General features: G+C 34.8%; 1 protein-coding gene across 2 annotated transcripts in view; it reads right to left on the bottom strand.

Annotated features, from left to right (window-relative positions):
* Positions 1 to 2024: 2024 nt before the first annotated feature.
* LOC142349397 (chymotrypsinogen B-like) overlaps positions 2025 to 26098 on the bottom strand; it is a 29334-nt gene continuing 5260 nt past the window's right edge. The window contains exons 2-6 of one of the 2 annotated variants that reach the window (XM_075400927.1): positions 19898 to 19988; positions 17819 to 17999; positions 13441 to 13499; positions 8209 to 8399; positions 2025 to 2580 (exon numbers count right to left, since the gene is read on the bottom strand). In XM_075400927.1, the coding sequence (XP_075257042.1) occupies positions 2483 to 2580; positions 8209 to 8399; positions 13441 to 13499; positions 17819 to 17999; positions 19898 to 19988 (620 nt within the window). In that variant the 3' untranslated portion in view covers positions 2025 to 2482. Of the gene's footprint in view, positions 2581 to 8208; positions 8400 to 13440; positions 13500 to 14844; positions 14919 to 17818; positions 18000 to 19897; positions 19989 to 26098 lie in introns of both variants that reach the window. The other variant, XM_075400926.1, reaches the window with a different exon arrangement.

Raw genomic sequence — 26098 nt, forward strand, 5'->3', positions numbered from 1 at the left:
GTTCCTCCCCCCCACAAGTGGGGTCGGAACAATAAACTACAAAACCAAAAAGCGACGTAATCTTGGTGATTTTTTTATTATTACGCCACAAAAGTCAATTAACACAACATATTGAATTCGCATAAGCTCCACGGCAATGAGAAAAAACTCCACCATTAGTCCTTTTAATATCTAGTGCATGATTCCTGTTAATATCAAAAAATTATATATCCACAGCATTTCCAACACTATCTATTCTAAAATCTCCAAAATAACCCTCTCTCTTTGTAATTGTTGCACCCAATTTTTCCACACATTTCGAATCCGGTTCAGATCTCGAATGTTTGATGACCTTTCCAGTACCTCTCACTTTCTAACCTTCTTTGACGAAATTGTTCACAATCAAGGGTTTATGCAGCGATGCAATGAGTTGTTGAAAAATAAGAACTTGCAAATTCCTTTTTTGCACAAATCTCTTCAAAAGTATCCGAGTATCCGTTTGAAGATCCGACAAAAGCATTTGTCCATTTAATCGTATTGTACCCAAAAACAAAAGCAATTCATTTTCCAAATTTGAAGCCTCCTTGAGCCTGTTAATTTTGCAGTAACCTTTGTATGCAAGCTGATACCATATCTCTGTTCAAAGATGATTTGCCTTTGGTTTTCATTCACCAGAGGCAAACAGGAAAACAAGAAAAACAGCTTTAATATTATTTTCTGGTAAATGAAAAAAGGATCAAATCTTTCCTAAAGTTTCAAACTTCCACTCGTTTTTTCAGGCACTATCGAAAATCAAACACTGAGAACAAATAATGCTCAAAGACCACAAATTGTGCGTTGGGTAGCTTTTTGGTGCCATTGTGCATTAGAAATTTCTGTTTTACTATGAGTTCGTTTTCGCATATTTTCTAGATTTCGCGCCTCGTCCGGTAGCCAGAAAATACTTGTGCTTTTTTTTTATTTTGTGGTCAAAATTCAAAGTTCAATTCAAAATTTGGCGGAGTTTGGAACAGAAAATTCTCAGACAGATCATTCTCTTGCTATCGACCAAAAATTTGACATTTCAGATGAGATGCTCTTGTTCTGTCACCAAAAATTACCGACTCGAAGAATAACTGTGAGACGAAACCAACATGTAAATAGAGTAACAAAATAGCGGTGAGTACCTTTTGTCAATTTTGAACAGACGAACTTCATTTTTTCCGATATTTTGAAAAGGCTCTTTTATTTTCGGAACTTTTTTGAACGGTATGATTCGTAAGAAATTATCACAATCATCACAATAACGTTTATCACAATAATTCAACCAGGATGTCTTTCAAAATCAGGTTTCAGGCGACTAATTTGAAATTGCACTTTTATTCAGACTGGTACAACGTTTGCAATCAACTCGCATCATTATAAGCAACCTCTATAGGACAGTGAAATGGCAATGTGAAGGGAAACATATGTGATATAATATCAGCCGCAAGTATTAGGCGCTGACTGAATTTCAGTACCGAAATAGTACAAATCTAAGTGTTCAAAGATATTGCTTACTGTTTCTTAATATATTCATACTATTTCAGCCTGAGTTTTAGAATGAATTTTCTTTCTCTGATTTTAATTACTCTGGCCTTGAAATAAATCAACTCTCAATGTTAGAATTCTCGTTTTAAACATACATTCTGAGGTTACGATGAATCAGTGCTGGATCATGAATAGGCCACCATGAATCGTGATTCACCTGTTCTAGAACCCGGGTCGAGTGTCAACCTAGAGTTCTCATATTTTATTGTAAGAGTGGAGGGGGGGGGTTAATTTGTATATAAGGGGCTAATTTGATGCAAGAATTAGGGGGTAATCTGGTCTGGGGTCAAAATAATATAAGAGTGGGCCTGCAATGTGAAGACTTTTGAGGAATTACCCCATGGACGAAATTGCGATGTAAGAGCGGGATGCAATGGGCTGCAGAGGGAGGAATTTTGAGGGATTACCCTGTCCAGAAGTGCAATGGAAGAGTGGGCTAAAATGGGTTGCAATGGAAGGACTTTTGAGGCAACAAATTAATGCTATGGCCAAAATTGCGATATAAGAGTGAGGTGGTAATTTGTTGAAAGGGGGTAAAATAGTTTTAGAAAGGGGCTGGCAAGGGGTTAAAATGTCGTACGAGTGTGGGGGTAATTTATTCAGAGGGGTTAAATTGGTTTAGTTATTGGGCTGCCCAGGAGGGTAAAAGGGAGTAAGAGTGAGGGGGTAGTTAGATCAGAGTGGGTAAAAGATGTAAAATTTGGTCTGTAAAGGGAGGTAAAATGGTGTAAAAGTGAGGCGGTACTTTTTTGTCAAAAGATGCGAAAACCGGGCCGCTAAGTGGTAAAATGGTCTAAGGGTGAGGGTCTATTTTGTTCAGAGGGAACAAAATTGTGTAAGAGTTGGGTTGCCAAGGGTAAAATGATGTAAGAGTGAGGGTTAATTTGTTGAGAGGAGGGTAGTTCTAACGATTGTTGTTCATATAGATCGACTGTCAGGAGTTGCAGAAGGATTTATGGTATGGAGGCCAATGAGAACTGGTTGATTGTACAGAGCTTGTGGGTTGAAGACTGTCAGTCGTCGAGTAGGGGGCTAAAACAAGGCAAGATTATCACTACCAAATCTGGTAAAAGATGTATGTGTGGGAGGAGGGGGGGTAACTTGTTGATAGAGGGTAAAATGTTGTAAGAGTGGGGCTACCAAGGGAGTAAGGTAATGTAAGTGTGGGGCTGCCAAGGGAGTATAACGATATAAAAGTGGGGCTGCAGTGCGAGGATTTTTAGGAGAATGCAGCTCAAAACTCCTTGGGCTGTAATGGGCTTCCAGACGGATTAAAGGTTGAAAGAATGACGGGGTAAAATATAAATTAACCCCCACTCTCACCTCTTTTTGGTCTGTCAAGAGGGATAAAATTATGCAGGAGTGAGGGATAAAAAAGTATTACCATCCCCCTTATATTTTTTTGGTCCATCAAAGGGCATAAAATGATTTTAGAATTTGGGAGTATATTCGCGATTAACCCCCACTTCTTACATCTATTCACCCACCATGGCAGAAGAAAAGGATTTAAGAGTGTGGGGTTAATTTATCTCTTATCGCTAACTCTTAATTCATTGTAACCCTCTTGGCAGCCCATTGCAGCCTAAAAGATGTGAGAGCTTTGTGCTGCCTTTTCCTAAGAGAACCGTCCTTTCCAGCCCCACTCTCGCATCTTTTTGGGCGGAAAAATTGATCCGGGAACCCCAAGAGATTGTAAAACTGATTTCAAAACATCAAAAGCTTGTTCTTCGATAGCTTCAAAACACAAAATGTGTTATATGATGCTTCAGTACTCACAACAAGTAGAATGCGAAAGTGTCGGGACAAGGAACGGCTTTTAGAATGGCCGATTTGAAGATACAAACGGGATTTATACAATTCTTAAGCATATGTCATATACCAGGTAATGTATACTGATTTAAAGTGATTGAAAAGCAGGTTTATACTTATTTAAGAATTGCAAATGATAACTATATACGTTTGAAAAAAATACCCAAAATATTTTCAGCGATAAATTGTCGTTTTGTGGTATAGTTCATCATACTGAAATACACTGGATGGTAGCTCCGGGTGATCAGTTTGTCACGCCAGGGTTTGTCAACGGGGTTTTGTAAACAGTTTAGGGCAAACCTTTCAGATTTGAACAAAAGTGTTGACGAAACAGCAGCGTTTAAGTTTTAATCTATATACCGTTTATATGACTTCAAAGCAGTTTAAGCTCTGTCTCTGTGTCAGAACTTAAGTCAACAGCAGAAGATATTGACCTAAACTTGAACGATATTTAAAACAACGGACATTAAAACACGTGAGATATAAACAACCGTATGTTTCCGTGTTTCACTACTTTAAAACCACAGAAAATACCCCCCCCCCTTACACCCCCCGCCCCCTCCCAAGCTTTGAAGCAGTTGGTAAAAATTATGTAAGAGGGAACAAGAAACGCATGAATGAACTTTTATTTGTTCAGAAGGTACCGAAATACAGGACTTATTTCAAAACAAGTTTTGACTCTGCTGAGAAAGAATTCATTCTGATTGTTTGTTAAACTTGGTCGACAAAATTCGTAGTTGAAGTCTTTGGGTTTATTTGAAATTGAAGTTTTTAACAAACTGAGTCGAAATAATTTATCGATAAACTTGATTTTTAAAATATTTTGCTCGCATATTTTTTCCATATTTTCGCCAGACAAAATAAAGCATTTGTATTGTTACCAGTCAAAATAAACAACTTGAAATTAATTTTAATAATTTGACAGCTTGCTGAAATAACTTGACGAAACCGTGCTAACTTATCCGAAAACGCAATTTCGTAAACAACAATAATGCCCACATCAAATCAGAAAGAAAGATTTTCACCAGAAAAACAAGCCATATCTAAAAGCAAACCAAAACCAGAAAACATTAAAGAGAAGAAAGTTGATTTCAAAAAAGACGACAAAGACGAAAGCGACTCGAATAAAGAGCACACGAAAACCGCAGCAATCAATTCCAACAAGAAACCCGATGCGAAAATGGGACAAAAATCCCAAATTAAGGAGTTTGAGTCGAAAGTGTCGAAAAAAGTTGATAACAGAAATGATATGAGCTCCAATACGAAAACCGAACCCAAAAATGAACCCAAAATAGAACCGAAAATTGGAAACCCAGGCAGCAGAAAACAGGAGGTGAAAGCTAGCTTAAATGCGCCGACTGCCGAAGACGAATCGGAATTAGCCGAGTGCGAAATTGACGACGTTGAAGTAATCGAATACGAATCGGGACAACTCCAAATAAGGAAATCAGGCCAGAAAATTCCCTACCGAGAATGGAAGGTTATCAGGGGGTTATTAGTAACATTTTGCATGCTGGCTTTAACGTGTATTGCTATTGGCTGGCTAATTGCAATGTCGTTCGAGTTAGAAAAGAACAGCAAAGCAGCGATGGAAAACAAAGAAACTATGGAAAACATCGAGGAAGGAAAATAAAAAATTGGTTAAGGAAGCATTCTTTTGTTAAACACTTATAGCATCTCATTGTAGTGTTATTTTTTGTACAGCATGTTAGAATTATCTTTTGTTATCTATGCTTTGATTTCCCACATTGAAGTGCTGGACAAAATATATGTCTGGAAAGAAAAGAAGGCAGTGCGGTGGGTGGGGGGGGGGGGCAGGGTAAAATTACACGGTCTAGAAACAGGGATGAACACAAGAAAGTTTGGGCATGAGTGCTCGAAAACAATTATTTCGAAATTGTTCTAATTTATTTCTATTTTAGTAGCAATATGTGTTTAGAGACCTTATGCTCAATTCTAATTTCATAGATCTATACCAAAAGGCCGTGTTAACGATAAAAGGCGGTAGTCAGGGTACTGCAGTGAAAACTAAATTAGGTAATTCTTCCCATTTCTTGCCTGCTTTAACATTCAAAGCTTAAAACTATTTTACAACTAGTGAACCGAAACAATGGAAACAATAGGGAGACAAAGGAAGAGGATTGTATTGTTTTCATGAGGAAATTTTTCAATACAATAAATAAAAACTTAGCGCAAAACGTATCGCTATTGGAAAAAATAACACTTTTGCCACAAGACGCGATCTTTGATAAAAGAAGAATTTGATTTGCGTTAAAAAAATAATCAGCAAAACTTACAATATTGTTCATTGAATCCTAGAAACGTTATGCGTTCTCCGTGGTGCTGTTTTTGAACGGGCATTTTCTGAAAATTACCTCTTGAATGATCAATTCAGTTATCATAATTCTCGCTCGGTGGGTTTTTAATGGCGAGCCAAAACTTCATTAGGATGCTCTGAATCTCGACCGGATTTGGGAAAAAAATTACGAGCCGTAAAAAAATGTAAATTGAAATCACGGCCGAGAATACAAAAGAACTGACCACTCAAACAAACATCAAATCAAAATTGTTGCACGCTCTCTGGGAAAAAAATTAGAAAGATTAGAGATGTTCTAAATGTCCAGAAAGGGATCTTTTCCGTTTGTGCCCCCCCCCCCCCAGCTTAGTGGGCGCATATTATTTGCACCCCCCAGACGCACGTGCCGTACTTTTACATAATGATTTACTATCTAATGGCACGTGCACTGTAACGGGGGGGTGCAAAAAGTACTGGGGGGGCACAAACGGAAAAGATCCCCAGAAAGTAAAAAGGCAGTTGTCAAATTCTTTGTAACTGCACTTTTGCTTTGTATTTTAATGTATTATCGAATCTCTTTAAAAACTATCTTTCAGGACAAATTTTGAAATTCAAATTGATGTTAGTTCTCATTTAGCCATTAGTTGAGTTGCAGTTAATCGGGAAACAGTCAGAATTGCGATCAGAAGTCAGTTTCCACTGCTTAAACTTTGCACTCTCAGGAGTGAGAAAAAAGTATTTTTTATTTCCGCTTCACCAGATCGTTATTCACCATCAAATTACAGAGCATGTGTCATTACAAGGCATATGTTCATGAAAAACATGGCATGCGTGTCGGGTATTGCAAATGATATGCATACACACAGCTGAGAGCACAAACGGAAAAGATCCACAACCCAAGTTTAAGCCGATCTTTTTACACCGATCTCTTGAAAACGATCTCTTTGATCCGAGGCAAATTGAGGCAAACAACGGATTTTATACCGATTCAATGCATTTTATATTCAGCAAACTGCCTTCACCCAGACTCAAACCCTTGTTTTAACATTGATTGAGCCTCCCCTTTTTGGTAAGCATGCAAAATGCTTAGTATTGCTATTGAAAAGGAGGCAAAGAAATTTAAAGAATACGAAAACAAATAAGCAAAAAACAAGTTTTAGAAAAGCGGGAAAATAACCCGATTTCTTCGAGTTGATTTTTCCGACTCTCTGAAAACTGTACAATATTTACTGCAGTTTCCAGGGCATGTCTTTCCTAATACCTTCTTAGTTTGTTTTTTGATTTGTATATTCGAGGGTCAATATCTGTTCTTTATAATTATTTTATTTTATCATTAGAAATTCTGGCTCCTTTGACGTTTTATTTCTTATATAGTTCAAGAAAATATCTAGATTTCAGCGCCTTAATATGTAAGGTTGTCGCGCTGAACAATTGAAATTTCAGCGCTTTTCAGCATATTTCATGAATAATCTTCCAAAATTTTCCCGACCCGGGTTAAGATAAACAAAATAATATTTAGTTTAACTGTTGGTCATCTCATTGAGTGATACAGCTGAAACCCGCACTTGTTATCTGAGAATTATCGGAATGAAAATATTTTCAATTCATAGTATTTTCTTTCAAATGTTTTCTAATTTCTAAAATTTGATTCAAGATCCATTTGAAGATATTCGAAGTTTTTCTAAAAAGTAACATATGTGTGACACAGTACTGAAAACTGGTTTGATTGCTTGAACGCTAATGAAAAACAAAGTTCGTCACGAGACATAAATCTTCATTTCTACTTTTAAAAGTTGAGCAAGGTTTTAGTTGCCCGACCCAAATCGGCTCTGACATTTATGCATTGGGCGGCAAAAGGAAAGAATCAAGCTGAAGACGGCCATAAGGAGATCTGAGCAGACCTACTTGTGCTGCTCTATAGGATGTCATAACCATTTAGTCAAAAATAAAAGGTTTCAGTCAAATTTTTGACACGTTACAGTCTATTTTATAACACGCGAGGTGATTGATTTCGTGCAAGTTATGTTGTTGTTGTTGTTGTGACTTTTCGGCATCAAGCCGAGGGGATTGCTCCCATAGAAGTTATCTCTCGATTGTAAGTAAAGATCACATTAATTGTTTTTGCATGTGTTTTTCATTACCCTCGAGAACTACATTTGCGTTTAAGACTTTGAGCGGATTAAGAATTTCAACAGCGGGAACATTTAACTGTGAACTTTAGTTAACTAAAACAACTATATATGCTCACGCAAATTGGTCCAACAGAAGATGCAAATGTGAGAAACGGGTTCGTTTTCACTAGTGCCCCTTGTAAATTAGATATCCCCTAATATCCTACGTTTGAGCACTCTTTATGCATTTGATTGGTTAAATCCCCCCCCCCTCTATAAATATGCCATAGCTAATGACAATGGTGACTATAATTGCTTGGGGCTATATTGGGAGAGACTCCATTTTTGTTCAAACTTTATAATCGTTGCTCTGAGAATCAAATCATTCGTTTTCAATATAGTATCTGATCCAGTCTTGAAAGTACACAACATTAGCAAAACAACTCAAGTCTTGTTCCGCGTAGAACAGGCCAAACCAGGCCCTCCAGTAAGGATTGTTGCTGGCTACCCCGTAGAGACATCTGGGTTCATTATTCACATAAGATACATCTGAGTTGGGGGAGGAGTGTTTGAATGTGTAGAGAGGGTTCCCACTGTCACCCCCAAAGGTTCGCCCGTGTCTGTATTTTGGAACCCTGAAATATTTTTTCAAATCAATTTGGATAAGTTTGATAGAAATTGGGATGAACTGCTGCTACCCTAGTGCAGAAGTAGACTTATGGTAAGACCTAAATAGTCTAATGGGGGGGGGTCAGTATTGACCGAAATTATACAGTCGATGTTCTCAGTTGAAGTCTAGCAAAAGTCTTTCCATAAGTTTGATTTTTGCCATGGAAAAATATATATATTTTAATATATTTTAATTGAATGCTGTTGCACATACTGAAAAAGAAACGGAGCAAGACTAAACAGCATTGCACAACGGCGGCCCAACTTAAAATACAGTTGTAAAACTGCTAAAGGTCTTAAAAAAACTTTCAATTCTTAAGATAAAGCAGTAATCGCAGCTGGACTATATTAACTCCTTACTTGATTGGATGAAAATAGGCAGTGTATTTGAAATGACCTTCTTCCCATTAGCCATGATGAAACTGTGGCGTTATTCCGTTGCTTTCCAATTCAAAGCAAGGGACAGATTTCTGACAGATTGATGGTTCCACAAAACCGCAAAAGGTGAAAGAGCATACATGCTGACTAAATTATCAGCAATAGTGAGCTATAAAAAAGGACGTAAAATTTTTGAGACAAAATGCAGACTCATGAAAAGAATTTTGCTCGAGCCATGATTTGACAATATATTTGACCTGGTCAAAGAGACCCGTGAAAAAACATTTTCTGGACTTATGATTTGACTTTTGCTGGACGCAACTTTTACTCCTCAAAAGTTTTGTTCAATCATGGCATAAACAGTGCCTCTACCAATAAAATTGGACAATTTGGTCGAATTTACGTCATTGCTTCCTCAAAAGGTATCTTAATACACCTTAAAATGGTAGCTCTGCACTGTGGAGTATAGAGACAAAAGAACGACTATGCTATTTTTGTTTACACTACTGAATAATAGATTGAAGTTTATACTATAATAAAATAATACAATTTGTTTAAAAATTTTACAATTCTAAAGTTCTCAAAATTCCACAAATTAGTGCAACATTGATTGAAAATTACTGCTGGGCTCTGACTCGTTCAGATGAACCCGACTGGCTTTTAACCCCCCACCCCCCCTTCCACGACTCAAGACCGTCTTGCCCATATATGCACTCTAAAACCTTGTCGCGTGAGATCAAATAGAAGATTGTAATTGTATATTGACTCAAGAAATTGGTAAAAAAAATTGACAAACGAGAAAATGGAAGATTACTTGACTTTCCTTGTAATAATACATAAATCTCCCGGACTGGGCTTTGCAATTTTTCATAATATATTCATAGGTAATTTTAGAGTTTTAGAGGGTGCGTAGAATTGCCAGCTTATCTTGGTGTGTACTTGTGTGTGAGTTTGCATATATATATATATATATATATATATATATATATATATATATATATGTATGTATACATATATATATATATATATATATATATATATATATATATATAGATGAGTGTGTGTGAGTGCGTGTGTATGTGTTTATGTGTGTCTTTGCTTGTGTGTGTGTTTGTGCGTGTATGCGTTTGTACGTGCGTGTGCGTGTTTGGTGTATTCGTGTGTGTGCGTATGTTTGCTTGTGTGTCTGCGTTTGTGCGTTCTTGTGCGTGTTTGGTGTATTTGTGTGTGTGTGTGTGATTTTGTGTGTGTGTGTGTGTGTGTGTGTGAGTTTGTGTATGTCTAGGTGTGTGAGTGTGCGTGTGTGTATATTTGAATGAGGTAGAAGAAAAAAATTAGCAGTGAAAAAGTTACTGCTTAGGGAGTGGAAGCAATCCATCGCCAATAAACGCACATCTTTTGAAAAAAATCAATACTATCTTGCGTGATCTTAAGAGAGCACGTGTTACAGAGCATGTGTTATTACAAATTAAATCATTGTGTAAAAAAATGGCACATGTGTCGATAAGGTGAATATAATATTTGCCCACTAAGCGGGGGAGGGGGGCTTGCACTAAGGGAAAGGATCTCAAAAGAATTTAAAGGAAAGTGAGTGACAGGTAGCGCTGTGGTAGATAATAACTGCTATGCAACAGGTCAGAGGTAGGAAACATAGTGATGCTGTTTATTTCGTGTGAATTGAAAATTTCACCGCTGTCACCACATTCATCGTTAAAAGATGTGGTCTCTTTGCTGTCAATTTGTTTTTCAGCGCCATTCACCGCTGACCTTACACTGTTTTTTTTTTACAAAACCTCAACCCCAGTTTTGTATTTTTAGTTAGTAACAGTGGTTCATATGGCCTGCTGAGAGGAGTAAATGTTTTATTCTGATTAAAACCATAATGTTATAGGCTTCAAAGGTTCATATCCCCGTGACCAATGCCCAAATAATTTTTAAGGAAGAACAAATTTTAGCAGTCATCGTCTATTGGCTGACAATTGTACCCAGTAGAAAAATTGGGTCTTCTCATTATAGCCCCCATACCTTACATTCAGTCGGCATCAGAACTGAATTCGAACATTTTCAGAATAATATTACCTTTCAGTACTGAATCAGAACGTATTCAGAACAGTTTCTGTATCGATTTTGAAACCTCTCTGAATCAGAGCAAAATTCAGAATCTTTGTCCTCTGAATTTCTCTGAATCAGAAAAAAATTCAGAATGCATTTCTGAATTAGCTCTGAATCAACTTGAATATCAGAAACTTTTCACAACACTGCAGAGAAGTACAAAAAAACTTCTCAACGGTTATTTAACCGTTATTAAAAGGCTTTTTTGCAAATGATTTCTTTTTGAACAAATTTTTTGTGGAAACTTATTAAAACTCAGAAGTTTTTTGGTACTTGGAACCGTAAAAGTGAATTCTTTTGTACAATGTATGTTTTGTGCGTCAAAAAAAGTAGTAAAAAATTCCTCGACCAAAATTGACGCTCAACAGGTAAAAACTATAAAAAATTTTATTCTTGATCAAACCTAGTTTTGGAAATTTTTAAATAATGCAGAGTAACTATTGTTGTACTTAAATACCTCACTCTTGCAGACCTCTTGAAAGACGAAATTAGTTTTTGCTATTATAATAGATCAATTATCGAAAATATTTAAAATCTGTACCACTTGAAAAGTCAACATTTCATTTGTCATGTGGTACAATAATGCCAAATAATTTCGACAATAGTTCCATTCCTAATCGATAGATGTTCCTGAGATATTCCTCCCCCATTACCCCCCAAACTCTTTCACTGTTTACCCCCCCCCCCCTACTCCCCTACTCTTGCACCTACTCTTGCATCATTTTCCCCCCTACCCCCCATTACGCACCCCACCCCCTGCTCTTACATCATTTTATTCCCCAAAGTTAACACCCTACTATTTTATCACCCTACTATGCAATGGACATAACTAGTGCTTAGAACAACGTTAGAAGACTTTCTGGAGTTTTTTATAAGCAATTTTAGAGAACTGATTCTTTAATCGGATACATTCATAGGAAATTTTGTTCATTTGAAACTTTTGTTAATATCTCGGGAAATACCCTACAAGTACTAAGAGCAGTAGCCGCATTTTTTGAACGTTTAACTCTTCTTGCTTCGGTTAGCCAGTAGGTTTATGTAATCTGCCTGGACAAAAATTTATTCAAGAGAAAATTTCAAAAAAAAAATAATAGCACGTTTGGGTCAAATTGGTGTCTTGAAAATTTTGACACTAAGAATTAACACTAATCCCATAGTCCCACTTTGTTCATGTGTACGGAGGCTTTGTACTGGGAATCCGCAAAAAACTGCCGTGAAACATATATGTGAAAAAAAGTTGTCATTATTTAAAGAACTTGCAATTGCATTAGAGAATTTTCCTTTTTTTAAAAAAATTTTTATATGAATACTCTCCCCAAATGTAAACCCTTTCGAAGATTAAGTGAAATATATCCACAAAAATTTTGACTGAATTCTATAGTCGAAAGTGGAATACGAGTCGTGAAAAACGGGAAAAATATTTGTCACACAATTCCACAAAACTCAATTTTTTTATTTGTTTCTTCGGATATTAGACACGTTATGCAGTACCTAACAAATGACATCCGCAGAAGAACCTGATGAGATTCCTACCCTAACAATCATCTAGGTTTTTTACAGATCCAAATTTATACAAAAAATCTTAGTTTTCGACATTTGTTCTTAACAGATAATAATGTGGGTCCATGTCAACAAACAATTTCATTGCAGTAACCGTTTATTTGAAAAAAAGTTAACATTATTTTAAGAAATTGCAACTTTCTCTATAATCTGTAATAAATTACGTTTTGGTGGTACTGTGAAATATCGATTTTTTTCCTGAATTTTTGGCTTACAACTAATTGCATTTGCCATATGAAATGTGAATCTGCAAAAGATTGGGTCAGAATTCGTTTATTTGAAAAAAGGTTCTCATTATTTAATATTATCACATGTTTAATTTTGTTTTTATTTTTGCTCTCGAAAACTTTACAAGCTTGGTTTTTTACCAGTTGGTATGCCAGTTTTCCTAGAGTTTCTTTCAGTAACTCCGCCACTGCCGTTCCCCAGCCCGGAAAGAAAAAGGAGGAGGGTTTAAACAACACAGAGCATACTGGAAAAGCTCAAAAAGTCAGTTTTAACTTGACATGAGAAAATTTCCGACAGCAAATTATATAAATTTCTTCTGTTCCTACAGGTATTGTATAAATTTGTATTTTTATGGACCTGAGAGCAAAAGCAATGGTAAAACATGTCTTGGCTCACGAACATTGTTATGAATTTGCTCTAATTCAGAGAAAAATCACAGTTTGATTCAGAGTCTGATTCAGAGTCTAAATCAGAGTGTGAAACAGAGAATTTCAGGGCAAATTGTGACATGAACAGACTCTGAATCAGTACTGAACTGCTTCTTAAAAACCTCCAGATTCATTTCTGCATTACTCTGAAAGTTAGGTACGGGCCTCCACTCAAAAATATAGCCCACTATTCAATATGGAATAGTTACGGCGCGGGGATAGTGGCTTCAGCAACCAAAAAGCTGTGTGGACATTTAGATATCAAACCGGATTTCAATATGAATAGGGTTTGAGTTCAGACCTAGTAAAACTCTTGTTCTTTGCCGGAAGGATGCTGGATTCCTCCAAAAGATACAACTCCTGCATTATTCGCATTTTTCAAACAGCTCAAAACTATTGCTTCATAATACAGAAAATACTTTCAAATTTTGACAAAAGCAAAAAAACACCCAAAAATATTTAGCCATTGTTCCATATAACACGAAGATTAAGCAAAATTAATTAAATTTGTTGTCAAAAAATGCCGAAAAGTATGTTGAGCGAAGTAGCTCTGAACAAATCCGAGAATAAAATATGCCAGCGTTTAATTGCTCATTATTTACATATCAGTAATTTAGCAGGTTTTTTTGTTCTTTATTTTTAAGTTTGAGAAGGGAAGCTCAAAGCTCAAATGTCTTAAGGCTCTTCAGAGAAAAAGTGCTAAAAATTGAATGATATTGCCGATAGAATAAATATTTAAATGGTGATACTCAAATTTTTTGTCGTTTCAAGCATCTATCTGTAGGCGGTTTAAAGCGAAGCTAATATGATTTCATACCTATTTTCTCTTTTTGATTGATTAGCAAACAGTTCATAACCAGCGGTAGTAATCAACAAAAACTACAAGTTAAAAAAGCAAGTTTTGGTTGGAGAAATCTCCCTGTCTTCAGTTTGGTCTCTATTGCAATCTGAAATCTTTCTTTATATATTTCATTAAATCAGTTAAATGCAAGATACCTCATAACCTCATTCACATTTCCAAGATTAACACGTTGCAAATTCTAAACTTTAATTCATTATACGTCCTGAAGATATAGACGCAAATTTCATTTTTCTGCGCAAATCAACCCTGGAGATCTGAGCTTTGAAGTAAGATTGGAGGTCCAAATCTTCGTCTGGAGGTGTCATTATTTGTAAACACAGCTTCACGAGGGTTGATTTTAACGAATAAATAAGATTACTGTAGTCTAGCGTAATTTTTTGTTCAAACTGGTTTAGCTATAATAAAGCTGCAAGCATCAACTGTTTTCTTTAAGTGCATATTAATCTCAAATGAAGAAAATAACCAAAACAACTAAACAGATTTGCTCGGAAAATAGGAAACGTCATGGATAACGTAGTAGTTTGACATTTTATGTAAAACAAAGAAGATTAAAAACTACAAACATTCATTTTAACAGAAACTATTTTTACCGCTTTTCTTTACAAAATAGATCGCTTTTCCTAGAAACAACATTACTTTTTGGCACTTCAATGAAATTCTTTTTCGGAAATTTTTCGTCTAGTTAACCACCTTACATGAAATTTACGAACAAAAAATTGCCATATTTAGATTTTATGAAAGCTTACTCAGCATAACAATGATCTTAGAAAAAGAGCTAGGTTGATAGACAGTCCAAAAGGAGTCCAATTATTTCTACAAAAAAATAAAGTAGTTTTTTCGTACTTGCTTGTGCAAATTTGATCTGGCCATTCATCTCTCTGTCTTCCAGCGGGGGCTTCCTCCAAAAGATACAGCTCCTGATTTGGGCATCAATATCGATCAAACAACTCCAAAGGCTTAGGGATGGTTTGTTTTGTGCTACACAGAATTATGTTAGTTTCAAAGTTTTGTTTAGACGAAGCCGACCACTAAAGGCTCAATCATATCTCAGAAAAAGTTTTCTTAATGACAGCCTCATTATTAATCTAGTTTTCACAAAAAATACTTTTTAAACAAATCCAACAATAAAGTTGGTCAAAAGGTCACAAAAACTTCAAAGAATACCAAGCTAAAATTGTTATGATACTCAAGTTTTACGCATGTTTTTCTGAAATTTCTCTGAATAGAACAAGTTGGAGTTGGTTTTAGAGCACATGCTCAGATTTCAAACCTTATCATAAAACATTTTGAAAAATTTTCAATGTGATAGATGTTTAACTGTTTTCAAACAAATTGGTTTTTTCGAACAGAATCGTGGTTCAAAACGAATGATCAGTGCCAAAATATATCGATTGAATTAAAAATGCAAAGAAAACTATCAAATCATTGCAGAAAACTGTTTTGTGTGTTTACTGTGACAAAAAAATTTTAGATTTTTTTTCCTGATATTTTATTTGCTTTTTTCAATTGTTGAAAATTGCCTTTTTAAAAGAAGACCAAAACAATTAACTTTTTTATGTTAAATTTCTTTAGATTCAGAAAATTTAATTTGTTGTTAAGTCTACTTCTAATTGATATATTAAAAAAGGTTCCGACATTTGCGTGACTTTTGCAGCCATTTTTTATTTCGTTGTTTCGTTAATTTCCTTAAACTTTCGTTATTCTGAGGGATCTTTTTAAATAACTGTAATAAATGGAATATAATACAATTTCGAGCAAATAGAAAACAGGCAAATTTAGAAACAAAGCCAACACTTTTTATGGTTTTTCTAAATTGATGTATTTTGTTCAAAACTATTTTTTTAGTTGAAGTAAGAGAATGAAATTTGTTAAACAATTTCAGCATGATTATTAAAAGTGTAAAAAATTGATTTCAATTCAATGCTCAGCCACATGTATTTGAATTTATAGCACTTATTCCGAGTTATAATTCCGTTTTTTTTGCAAAAAGTAGGAATTTTGTACAGCAATTCTTAACAGGACAACACCTTTATTTGGAAAGAGTAGCTGTTCACTGAAAAGATTTGTTTCAGCCAATTTCGATACATATTGTTGTCATTTAGGTTATGAATGTCTCAAAGGAGTTGCGAAACAAACATTTTCACCTGTATCGAATGGTAAGACATTTTCTCAAAGATTGTTGCCTTTTGGAGATGGGTTTTAATGTAACATTGTTGTTGTGGAAAAGTAGAATCAGCAGGAACTCAGTTCGGCTTTTATGACTGCCGCATTTTTTTTAAAAAAAGAGCAACCCTTGGAGATATCAAAGGTTTCGCTCGTTTTATTTGTCTTGGAGTAGTTTTCTTAGTCTGTAGGTTTTTATTTATTAAACACCATAAACAGGAGTAACCACTATGTTTATGATCAGATTGGTAGTTTTTTGCTTTTTTAGCTGAACTAAATTGCAGTTCTAAATTAATTGCAGCTGAACTAAATTAATTTCGCTGGGAGAAAATGACAATTTTGTCAAGTCATTTTTTGCGTCAACTCAATTGTCAGTTAAATGGAACAATTTAGAGAAATTGAGTCAAGTTCTGAAATGTTCTAAAAAATGTATGACCCGGAGTAAAACGTGAGATTGTTTCGGAAAAATTTAACCTCAACTTTTAACTCAATTGAACACGAAGTATTATTGCGACCAAAATTAAAGAGTCTGGAAATTTATGCCAGCACCATAGTCTGGGCAATGGACAACCACATATACGGCCACTCAGTGACCAATTCTGGACATAGTCTGCTCATAGGTTTCACGAAAATCTCGTGAAAACCTTCTGTCGTACGAAAGTCGCACAAAAATTTGGTCTTATCAAGGTCTGATCAGATGCCGCTTGAATTTGGCACAGTTTGATTAGAGGCCAAAGTCTGGAAATAGTCTTCCAGGAGTGAACATCAAGTCTTAGTCACTCCTGTTTCAGTGAAATTGCAAGTCTGGGAGCAGTACTGCATCAGAGCTCTGATCATGTCACTTTTTTGACCTCGCACGTCTTTAATCAGGTCTTAAGTCTTGGAAATTCTTGAGTCATGTCTTGGCGAAGACTTGACAAGTATTGAGTCAATTCATGGACAAAGTTTTTAGTGGTGGTTTTTTCGCTCCTAAGAAAACCTCCAAAGTAAAAAAAGCACAGGAAAATGGAAGCATTTTCACAAACTCACTTGCAAGAGAATAGAAAAATTTCTTATAACGCCAAAATATACCAGTCATGGCGACTCCTTTCTGCCCACTGAAAAAAAAAATTGATTTCAGGAAAAACATGTGAAAAATTTTAAAATGATGGATGCTCAGGTCACAAATAGCTTGGATAGATTAAAAAATTTTTCTCTAAAAATCTGACGAGTTTTAGCTGATCTTTAAATGCAGAATTTATAAATAAAACCTTCTCAAAATTTTAATGTGTATCATTAATAATCAAAAAATGTCAAGTCTTGGAGAAGATTTTGACGCAAAAACTTGCCAACTCTTGACCAAGACTTGACTTGAGACTTGTCAACTCTTGACGAGACCTAAATTAGACTTGAAAAGACTTGAGAAAATTTTGAACAAGTCGCGACAAGAGTTTACAAGCCTTAAGACTGGAAGCAAGACGTGATTGGCACTGATTTATCAATTTAGGACGTGTATTTCACCGGAAAAGTTCTGATCAAGGCTTGAAACTCGTTCCGGGTTATCAGAGGTCACTTGGGTTTCGAAACTCAACGTGGGAAACGTATAATGATGAATAGTAAGGCGGCAATCGAAGAATTTTATGAAGAAAAAACTAGAATTGTTTGAAAAATGCGCCTTTAATACGACTGATAGAAATATGTGTTCACGACTGGTTCGTCCCATGCCACAAGTTGCCAGTAGAGAGCAATAGTCTGGCTCGACATCTACGCACAAAGGGAGAATCGAACTCTCTGGAAATTGAAAATTCTTCACTTTGATCATTGCTATGTCGTTCTTTAAGGAAGCTTCCTCGAATCTAAATAGATAAAAATGTTATAGCATCTTTTTTGCTTTGCGCAAATGTGTCTTTAAATCATTAATCAAGCAAAATTTAAGAAGTTATTTGAAAGTTTTTGTTTGCATTATAAATTTTGCTTGAGTAAAACTAATTAAAAGTAATTGTTCAGCAAAATATGATCATAGCCACAATCTAACATTTGTTCTAATTTAAAAAAATTAACCAAACACTTTTGTTTCTGACTCCTAAGTTTTTCAATCACAAACAAAACCATAACAGAAAATAGCTAATTTTAACAAATATTGCGCAAGTTTAATGCCGCAAGGAACGTAACAGTAGCGCATCAACTCATGTCATGTGGGCGGACATCGAATTTCAGCTTGAGCACGGCTTCAGACATCAACGTAGCTACTAGTCTTAAGACTTTTTTAAGTTCTCAGAGAAATTCGGTTCGAATAATCTTACAGGATATCATCATAACCCGGGTCGAGGGTCACCGTCATTCAACGCAAAACAAAAATGTGCAAGATAAGCGGTGAATGCGGAAAACTTAGTAAAATAAGCGGTGAATGCGGTAAAATAACATAAATCAGGCGGTGAATGCGGTAAAAAAAAATCTATTGTTTGTTAGCGGTGAAATTACATAATTTCACCGCTTAAAAAGGTGTCCAAATTATGTGAGATAGCGCTGAATGCGGAAATTACATAATTTCACCGCTTAGAAAAAATTGTCAGAAAGATTAAGATAAAGGGGTAACTTTAGGGGTGGAAAGCGATGTAATATAAGGAGGGTAATGGGGAGTAAGGGAGGAATTGTTAGATTTCACCACTCTAGATTAACCCATAATCTTACTTCTCTTTGACACTTTTTTGAAAGCGGTGAACTTAACAAAATCACCACATTTCGCCGCTAAAATATGTAATTTTACCGCTAAAAAACGCAAACATTGCAAATATTTAGCGCGCACTTTTTACAGATTGTAGAGTGATTTGATTTAAATTCAAAACAAATATTCTAGAAGTTACTAGAACTTAATGATTGGTAACATACTATAATTGGCTACTAAGGTCCAATTTTTGGTTCTTTTGATGGTAAGTAAGTTAGCATATATAACCAGTTTTATGAACCATTTAGTTTTCGAAGGAAAAAGTCAATAATCCAGTTATATTAGTGGAAGCCCTGAAAATAAAGACCAGCCCAAAATTATATCTAAAACATTCGGGTCTGAAAACCTTATGAGAGATAGAGAACTACAAAAACTTCGAAAAGACAGAAAGTACGAAAATTTGAAATTTCATGCACAGAAGCGTTTCGGAACGGCCCTTTGAACTGCTTATCAGCCAAACTATAAAACCTACGTGAGCACTGTATGTTTAGTAAGTTTCATTAATCCATAATTGGTATTTTATGATTGGCTCACGGCCTGGAGATTCATAACCGTGAAGTTCATAGCCGCGCACAAAATTTTTTTTATCCGACTGGTGTAAAAAAAACAAATTTTTTTCAGAGCTAGAGAACACTTTCTACGGTGCTGAATAGGTGTCTCTGTCTATAATTGCATAATCCTCTGTGCTACAATTTCCCCGAATTTTGCGGTCTTTGAGCCGTTAAGTTATGGTGTAAAAATGAGATAATTTCGGCAAAAGAAAGGGAAGCGAATTTTAAAATTAGCATACAAAAGGCATACATTTGCAATTGCTCTGAACTAGTTCAAATCAGGCCGGGCTAAGACGTCTGGCAAGCCAAAAAAGCGACAGAAATTTGGTTCTGAAAAAGTACTTTTTTATATTCGAACTCAAGCATTAATGAACTAACTACATGACTAAACTACGTTGTCAGTTTGTTCACAATCATTTTTTTATTGTGATAAAAAGTAAGATTCTAAGATCATAATAAGATCTGAAAAATGACTAACTCTTGATATTCAAATATCTTTGAGATGTTTTGCCGATTGTTGACTGGAACTGGTTGTGCGAAGTCGCCCACATATATGTATACGTCCTTCGCTAAAAACAATTTAAATAAATAAACTAATCCATAGTAATTGAATAGAATAAAAGTTTATCATGCCGATCTCAAACACTTAATAGAGAAAATGCTCGCTGTTGCCTTTTGTCTTGGTTCAGGGACGAGCTAGTTTTGCAGAAAAACACTGTAGGAGTTGCTGAATAGCAGTTATGTATATACTTATCAGACTAAATCGCCCGCATCCCGGTGAATTCAGTGATTTTTGTAAGATGTGCGGTTTTTTGTGGTATTTTTCCCATTACATACTTAACCACCGCAATTCTTTAAAAAATGGCCACTCTTTAAAACTGTTTCTTAAATGGTCTCAGTCACAAGAATTTGATTACAAAGCATCCTGCTTACCATGCCAGTTACCTGTTCATTCAATCCTTTGCCAACCGCTCAGTAATTTTTTTTCTGTTTAACATATTCACTTCTTTTTCTTTTCAAAAATTCGCTAATAACTTGTTTGTTCTTAATCACTCCATAAACCGCAATTCTTAAAAACTGTTTCTTAAATTCTTAAATGGTCTCCGTTACAAGAGTTTGATTACAAAGCATCCTGCTTACCATGCCAGTTACCTGTTCATTCAATCCTTTGCCAACCGCTCAGTAATTTTTTTCTGTTCAACATATTCACTTCTTTTTCTTTTCAAAAATTCGCTAATAACTTGTTTGTTCTTAATCACTCCATAAACCGCAATTCATAAAAACTGTTTCTTAAATTCTTAAATGGTCTCCGTTACAAGAGTTTGATTACAAAGCATCCTGCTTACCATGCCAGTTACCTGTTCATTCAATCCTTTGCCAACCGCTCAGTAATTTTTTTTCTGTTTACCATATTCACTTCTTTTTCTTTTCAAAAATTCGCTAATAACTTGTTTGTTCTTAATCACTCCATAAACCGCAATTCTTAAAAACTGTTTCTTAAATTCTTAAATGGTCTCCGTTACAAGAGTTTGATTACAAAGCATCCTGCTTACCATGCCAGTTACCTGTTCATTCAATCCTTTGCCAACCGCTTAGTAATTTTTTTTCTGTTTACCATATTCACTTCTTTTTCTTTTCAAAAATTCGCTAATAACTTGTTTGTTCTTAATCACTCCATAAACCGCAATTCTTAAAAACTGTTTCTTAAATTCTTAAATGGTCTCCGTTACAAGAGTTTGATTACAAAGCATCCTGCTTACCATGCCAGTTACGTGTTCATTCAATCCTTTGCCAACCGCTCAGTAATTTTTTTTCTGTTTAACATATTCACTTCTTTTTCTTTTCAGAAATTCGCTAATAACTTGTTTGTTCTTAATCACTCCATAAACCGCAATTCTTAAAAACTGTTTCTTAAATTCTTAAATGGTCTCCGTTACAAGAGTTTCATTACAAAGCATCCTGCTTACCATGCCAGTTACTGTTCATTCAATCCTTTGCCAACCGCTCAGTAATTTTTTTTCTGTTTAACATATTCACTTCTTTTTCTTTTCAAAAATTCGCTAATAACTTGTTTGTTCTTAATCACTCCATAAACCGCAATTCTTAAAAACTGTTTCTTAAATTCTTAAATGGTCTCCGTTACAAGAGTTTGATTACAAAGCATCCTGCTTACCATGCCAGTTACCTGTTCATTCAATCCTTTGCCAACCGCTCAGTAATTTTTTTTCTGTTTAACATATTCACTTCTTTTTCTTTTCAAAAATTCGCTAATAACTTGTTTGTTCTTAATCACTCCATAAACCGCAATTCTTAAAAACTGTTTCTTAAATTCTTAAATGGTCTCCGTTACAAGAGTTTGATTACAAAGCATCCTGCTTACCATGCCAGTTACCTGTTCATTCAATCCTTTGCCAACCGCTCAGTAATTTTTTTTCTGTTTAACATATTTACTTCTTTTTCTTTTCAAAAATTCGCTAATAACTTGTTTGTTTTTAATCACTCCATAAACCGCAATTCTTAAAAACTGTTTCTTAAATTCTTAAATGGTCTCCGTTACAAGAGTTTGATTACAAAGCATCCTACTTACCATGCCAGTTACCTGTTCATTCAATCCTTTGCCAACCGCTCAGTAATTTTTTTTCTGTTTAACATATTCACTTCTTTTTCTTTTCAAAAATTCGCTAATAACTTGTTTGTTTTTAATCACTCCATAAACCGCAATTCTTAAAAACTGTTTCCTAAATTCTTAAATGGTCTCCGTTACAAGAGTTTGATTACAAAGCATCCTGCTTACCATGCCAGTTACCTGTTCATTCAATCCTTTGCCAACCGCTCAGTAATTTTTTTTCTGTTTAACATATTCACTTCTTTTTCTTTTCAAAAATTCGCTAATAACTTGTTTGTTCTTAATCACTCCATAAACCGCAATTCTTAAAAACTGTTTCTTAAATTCTTAAATGGTCTCCGTTACAAGAGTTTGATTACAAAGCATCCTGCTTACCATGCCAGTTACCTGTTCATTCAATCCTTTGCCAACCGCTCAGTAATTTTTTTCTGTTCAACATATTCACTTCTTTTTCTTTTCAAAAATTCGCTAATAACTTGTTTGTTCTTAATCACTCCATAAACCGCAATTCATAAAAACTGTTTCTTAAATTCTTAAATGGTCTCCGTTACAAGAGTTTGATTACAAAGCATCCTGCTTACCATGCCAGTTACCTGTTCATTCAATCCTTTGCCAACCGCTCAGTATTTTTTTTCTGTTTACCATTTTCACTTCTTTTTCTTTTCAAAAATTCGCTAATAACTTGTTTGTTCTTAATCACTCCATAAACCGCAATTCTTAAAAACTGTTTCTTAAATTCTTAAATGGTCTCCGTTACAAGAGTTTGATTACAAAGCATCCTGCTTACCATGCCAGTTACCTGTTCATTCAATCCTTTGCCAACCGCTCAGTAATTTTTTTTCTGTTTAACATATTCACTTCTTTTTCTTTTCAAAAATTCGCTAATAACTTGTTTGTTCTTAATCACTCCATAAACCGCAATTCTTAAAAACTGTTTCTTAAATTCTTAAATGGTCTCCGTTACAAGAGTTTCATTACAAAGCATCCTGCTTACCATGCCAGTTGCTGTTCATTCAATCCTTTGCCAACCGCTCAGTAATTTTTTTTCTGTTTAACATATTCACTTCTTTTTCTTTTCAAAAATTCGCTAATAACTTGTTTGTTCTTAATCACTCCATAAACCGCAATTCTTAAAAACTGTTTCTTAAATTCTTAAATGGTCTCCGTTACAAGAGTTTGATTACAAAGCATCCTGCTTACCATGCCAGTTACCTGTTCATTCAATCCTTTGCCAACCGCTCAGTAATTTTTTTTCTGTTTAACATATTCACTTCTTTTTCTTTTCAAAAATTCGCTAATAACTTGTTTGTTCTTAATCACTCCATAAACCGCAATTCTTAAAAACTGTTTCTTAAATTCTTAAATGGTCTCCGTTACAAGAGTTTGATTACAAAGCATCCTGCTTACCATGCCAGTTACCTGTTCATTCAATCCTTTGCCAACCGCTCAGTAATTTTTTTTCTGTTTACCATATTCACTTCTTTTTCTTTTCAAAAATTCGCTAATAACTTGTTTGTTCTTAATCACTCCATAAACCGCAATTCTTAAAAACTGTTTCTTAAATTCTTAAATGGTCTCCGTTACAAGAGTTTGATTACAAAGCATCCTGCTTACCATGCCAGTTACCTGTTCATTCAATCCTTTGCCAACCGCTCAGTAATTTTTTTTCTGTTTAACATATTCACTTCTTTTTCTTTTCAAAAATTCGCTAATAACTTGTTTGTTCTTAATCACTCCATAAACCGCAATTCTTAAAAACTGTTTCTTAAATTCTTAAATGGTCTCCGTTACAAGAGTTTGATTACAAAGCATCCTGCTTACCATGCCAGTTACCTGTTCATTCAATCCTTTGCCAACTGCTCAGTAATTTTTTTTCTGTTTAACATATTCACTTCTTTTTCTTTTCAAAAATTCGCTAATAACTTGTTTGTTCTTAATCACTCCATAAACCGCAATTCTTAAAAACTGTTTCTTAAATTCTTAAATGGTCTCCGTTACAAGAGTTTCATTACAAAGCATCCTGCTTACCATGCCAGTTACTGTTCATTCAATCCTTTGCCAACCGCTCAGTAATTTTTTTTCTGTTTAACATATTCACTTCTTTTTCTTTTCAAAAATTCGCTAATAACTTGTTTGTTCTTAATCACTCCATAAACCGCAATACTTAAAAACTGTTTCTTAATTTCTTAAATGGTCTCCGTTACAAGAGTTTGATTACAAAGCATCCTGCTTACCATGCCAGTTACCTGTTCATTCAATCCTTTGCCAACCGCTCAGTAATTTTTTTTCTGTTTAACATATTCACTTCTTTTTCTTTTCAAAAATTCGCTAATAACTTGTTTGTTCTTAATCACTCCATAAACCGCAATTCTTAAAAACTGTTTCTTAAATTCTTAAATGGTCTCCGTTACAAGAGTTTGATTACAAAGCATCCTGCTTACCATGCCAGTTACCTGTTCATTCAATCCTTTGCCAACCGCTCAGTAATTTTTTTTCTGTTTAACATATTTACTTCTTTTTCTTTTCAAAAATTCGCTAATAACTTGTTTGTTTTTAATCACTCCATAAACCGCAATTCTTAAAAACTGTTTCTTAAATTCTTAAATGGTCTCCGTTACAAGAGTTTGATTACAAAGCATCCTACTTACCATGCCAGTTACCTGTTCATTCAATCCTTTGCCAACCGCTCAGTAATTTTTTTTCTGTTTAACATATTCACTTCTTTTTCTTTTCAAAAATTCGCTAATAACTTGTTTGTTTTTAATCACTCCATAAACCGCAATTCTTAAAAACTGTTTCCTAAATTCTTAAATGGTCTCCGTTACAAGAGTTTGATTACAAAGCATCCTGCTTACCATGCCAGTTACCTGTTCATTCAATCCTTTGCCAACCGCTTAGTAATTTTTTTTCTGTTTAACATATTCACTTCTTTTTCTTTTCAAAAATTCGCTAATAACTTGTTTGTTTTTAATCACTCCATAAACCGCAATTCTTAAAAACTGTTTCTTAAATTCTTAAATGGTCTCCGTTACAAGAGTTTGATTACTCTTGCATCCTGCTTACCATGCCAGTTACCTGTTCATTCAATCCTTTGCCAACCGCTCAGTAATTTTTTTTCTGTTTAACATATTCACTTCTTTTTCTTTTCAAAAATTCGCTAATAACTTGTTTGTTTTTAATCACTCCATAAACCGCAATTCTTAAAAACTGTTTCTTAAATTCTTAAATGGTCTCCGTTACAAGAGTTTGATTACAAAGCATCCTGCTTACCATGCCAGTTACCTGTTCATTCAATCCTTTGCCAACCGCTTAGTAATTTTTTTTCTGTTTAACATATTCACTTCTTTTTCTTTTCAAAAATTCGCTAATAACTTGTTGTTTTTAATCACTCCATAAACCGCAATTCTTAAAAACTGTTTCTTAAATTCTTAAATGGTCTCCGTTACAAGAGTTTGATTACTCTTGCATCCTGCTTACCATGCCAGTTACCTGTTCATTCAATCCTTTGCCAACCGCTCAGTAATTTTTTTTCTGTTTAACATATTCACTTCTTTTTCTTTTCAAAAATTCGCTAATAACTTGTTTGTTTTTAATCACTCCATAAACCGCAATTCTTAAAAACTGTTTCTTAAATTCTTAAATGTTCTCCGTTACAAGAGTTTGATTACAAAGCATCCTGCTTACCATGCCAGTTACCTGTTCATTCAAACCTTCGCCAAAAGCTAAATAGGGTTATTTTTTGTATTTAAAAACATGTTCATTTCTCTTTCTTGTGAAAAATACGTTAAAAAATTGTGAGGTTAGCAGTTTACAGTGATGATTTTTCCAACACTTAACCTGTAAAAAGTGTAGAAAGTGACAAAAGGAAAACGGAAAGCAGTGAAAATATATATTTCGCAATGCCAGGAACCTCAAAGATCTTACAAAAATAACAGATAAAATTTGCTGTAATTTTTTAATCGGTGTTCTGTCGTAAGATATGAAATTTTTGGTTACCAGACTTTTGTTTTCACCATTTTCACCGCATTCAGAAAAAAGGACAAATTTTAGAAG

The sequence above is a fragment of the Convolutriloba macropyga genome, chromosome 11 (assembly GCF_964194025.1).
Source record: "Convolutriloba macropyga chromosome 11, txConMacr16.3, whole genome shotgun sequence".
In the NCBI taxonomy this organism is placed as follows: Eukaryota; Metazoa; Xenacoelomorpha; order Acoela; family Convolutidae; genus Convolutriloba; species Convolutriloba macropyga.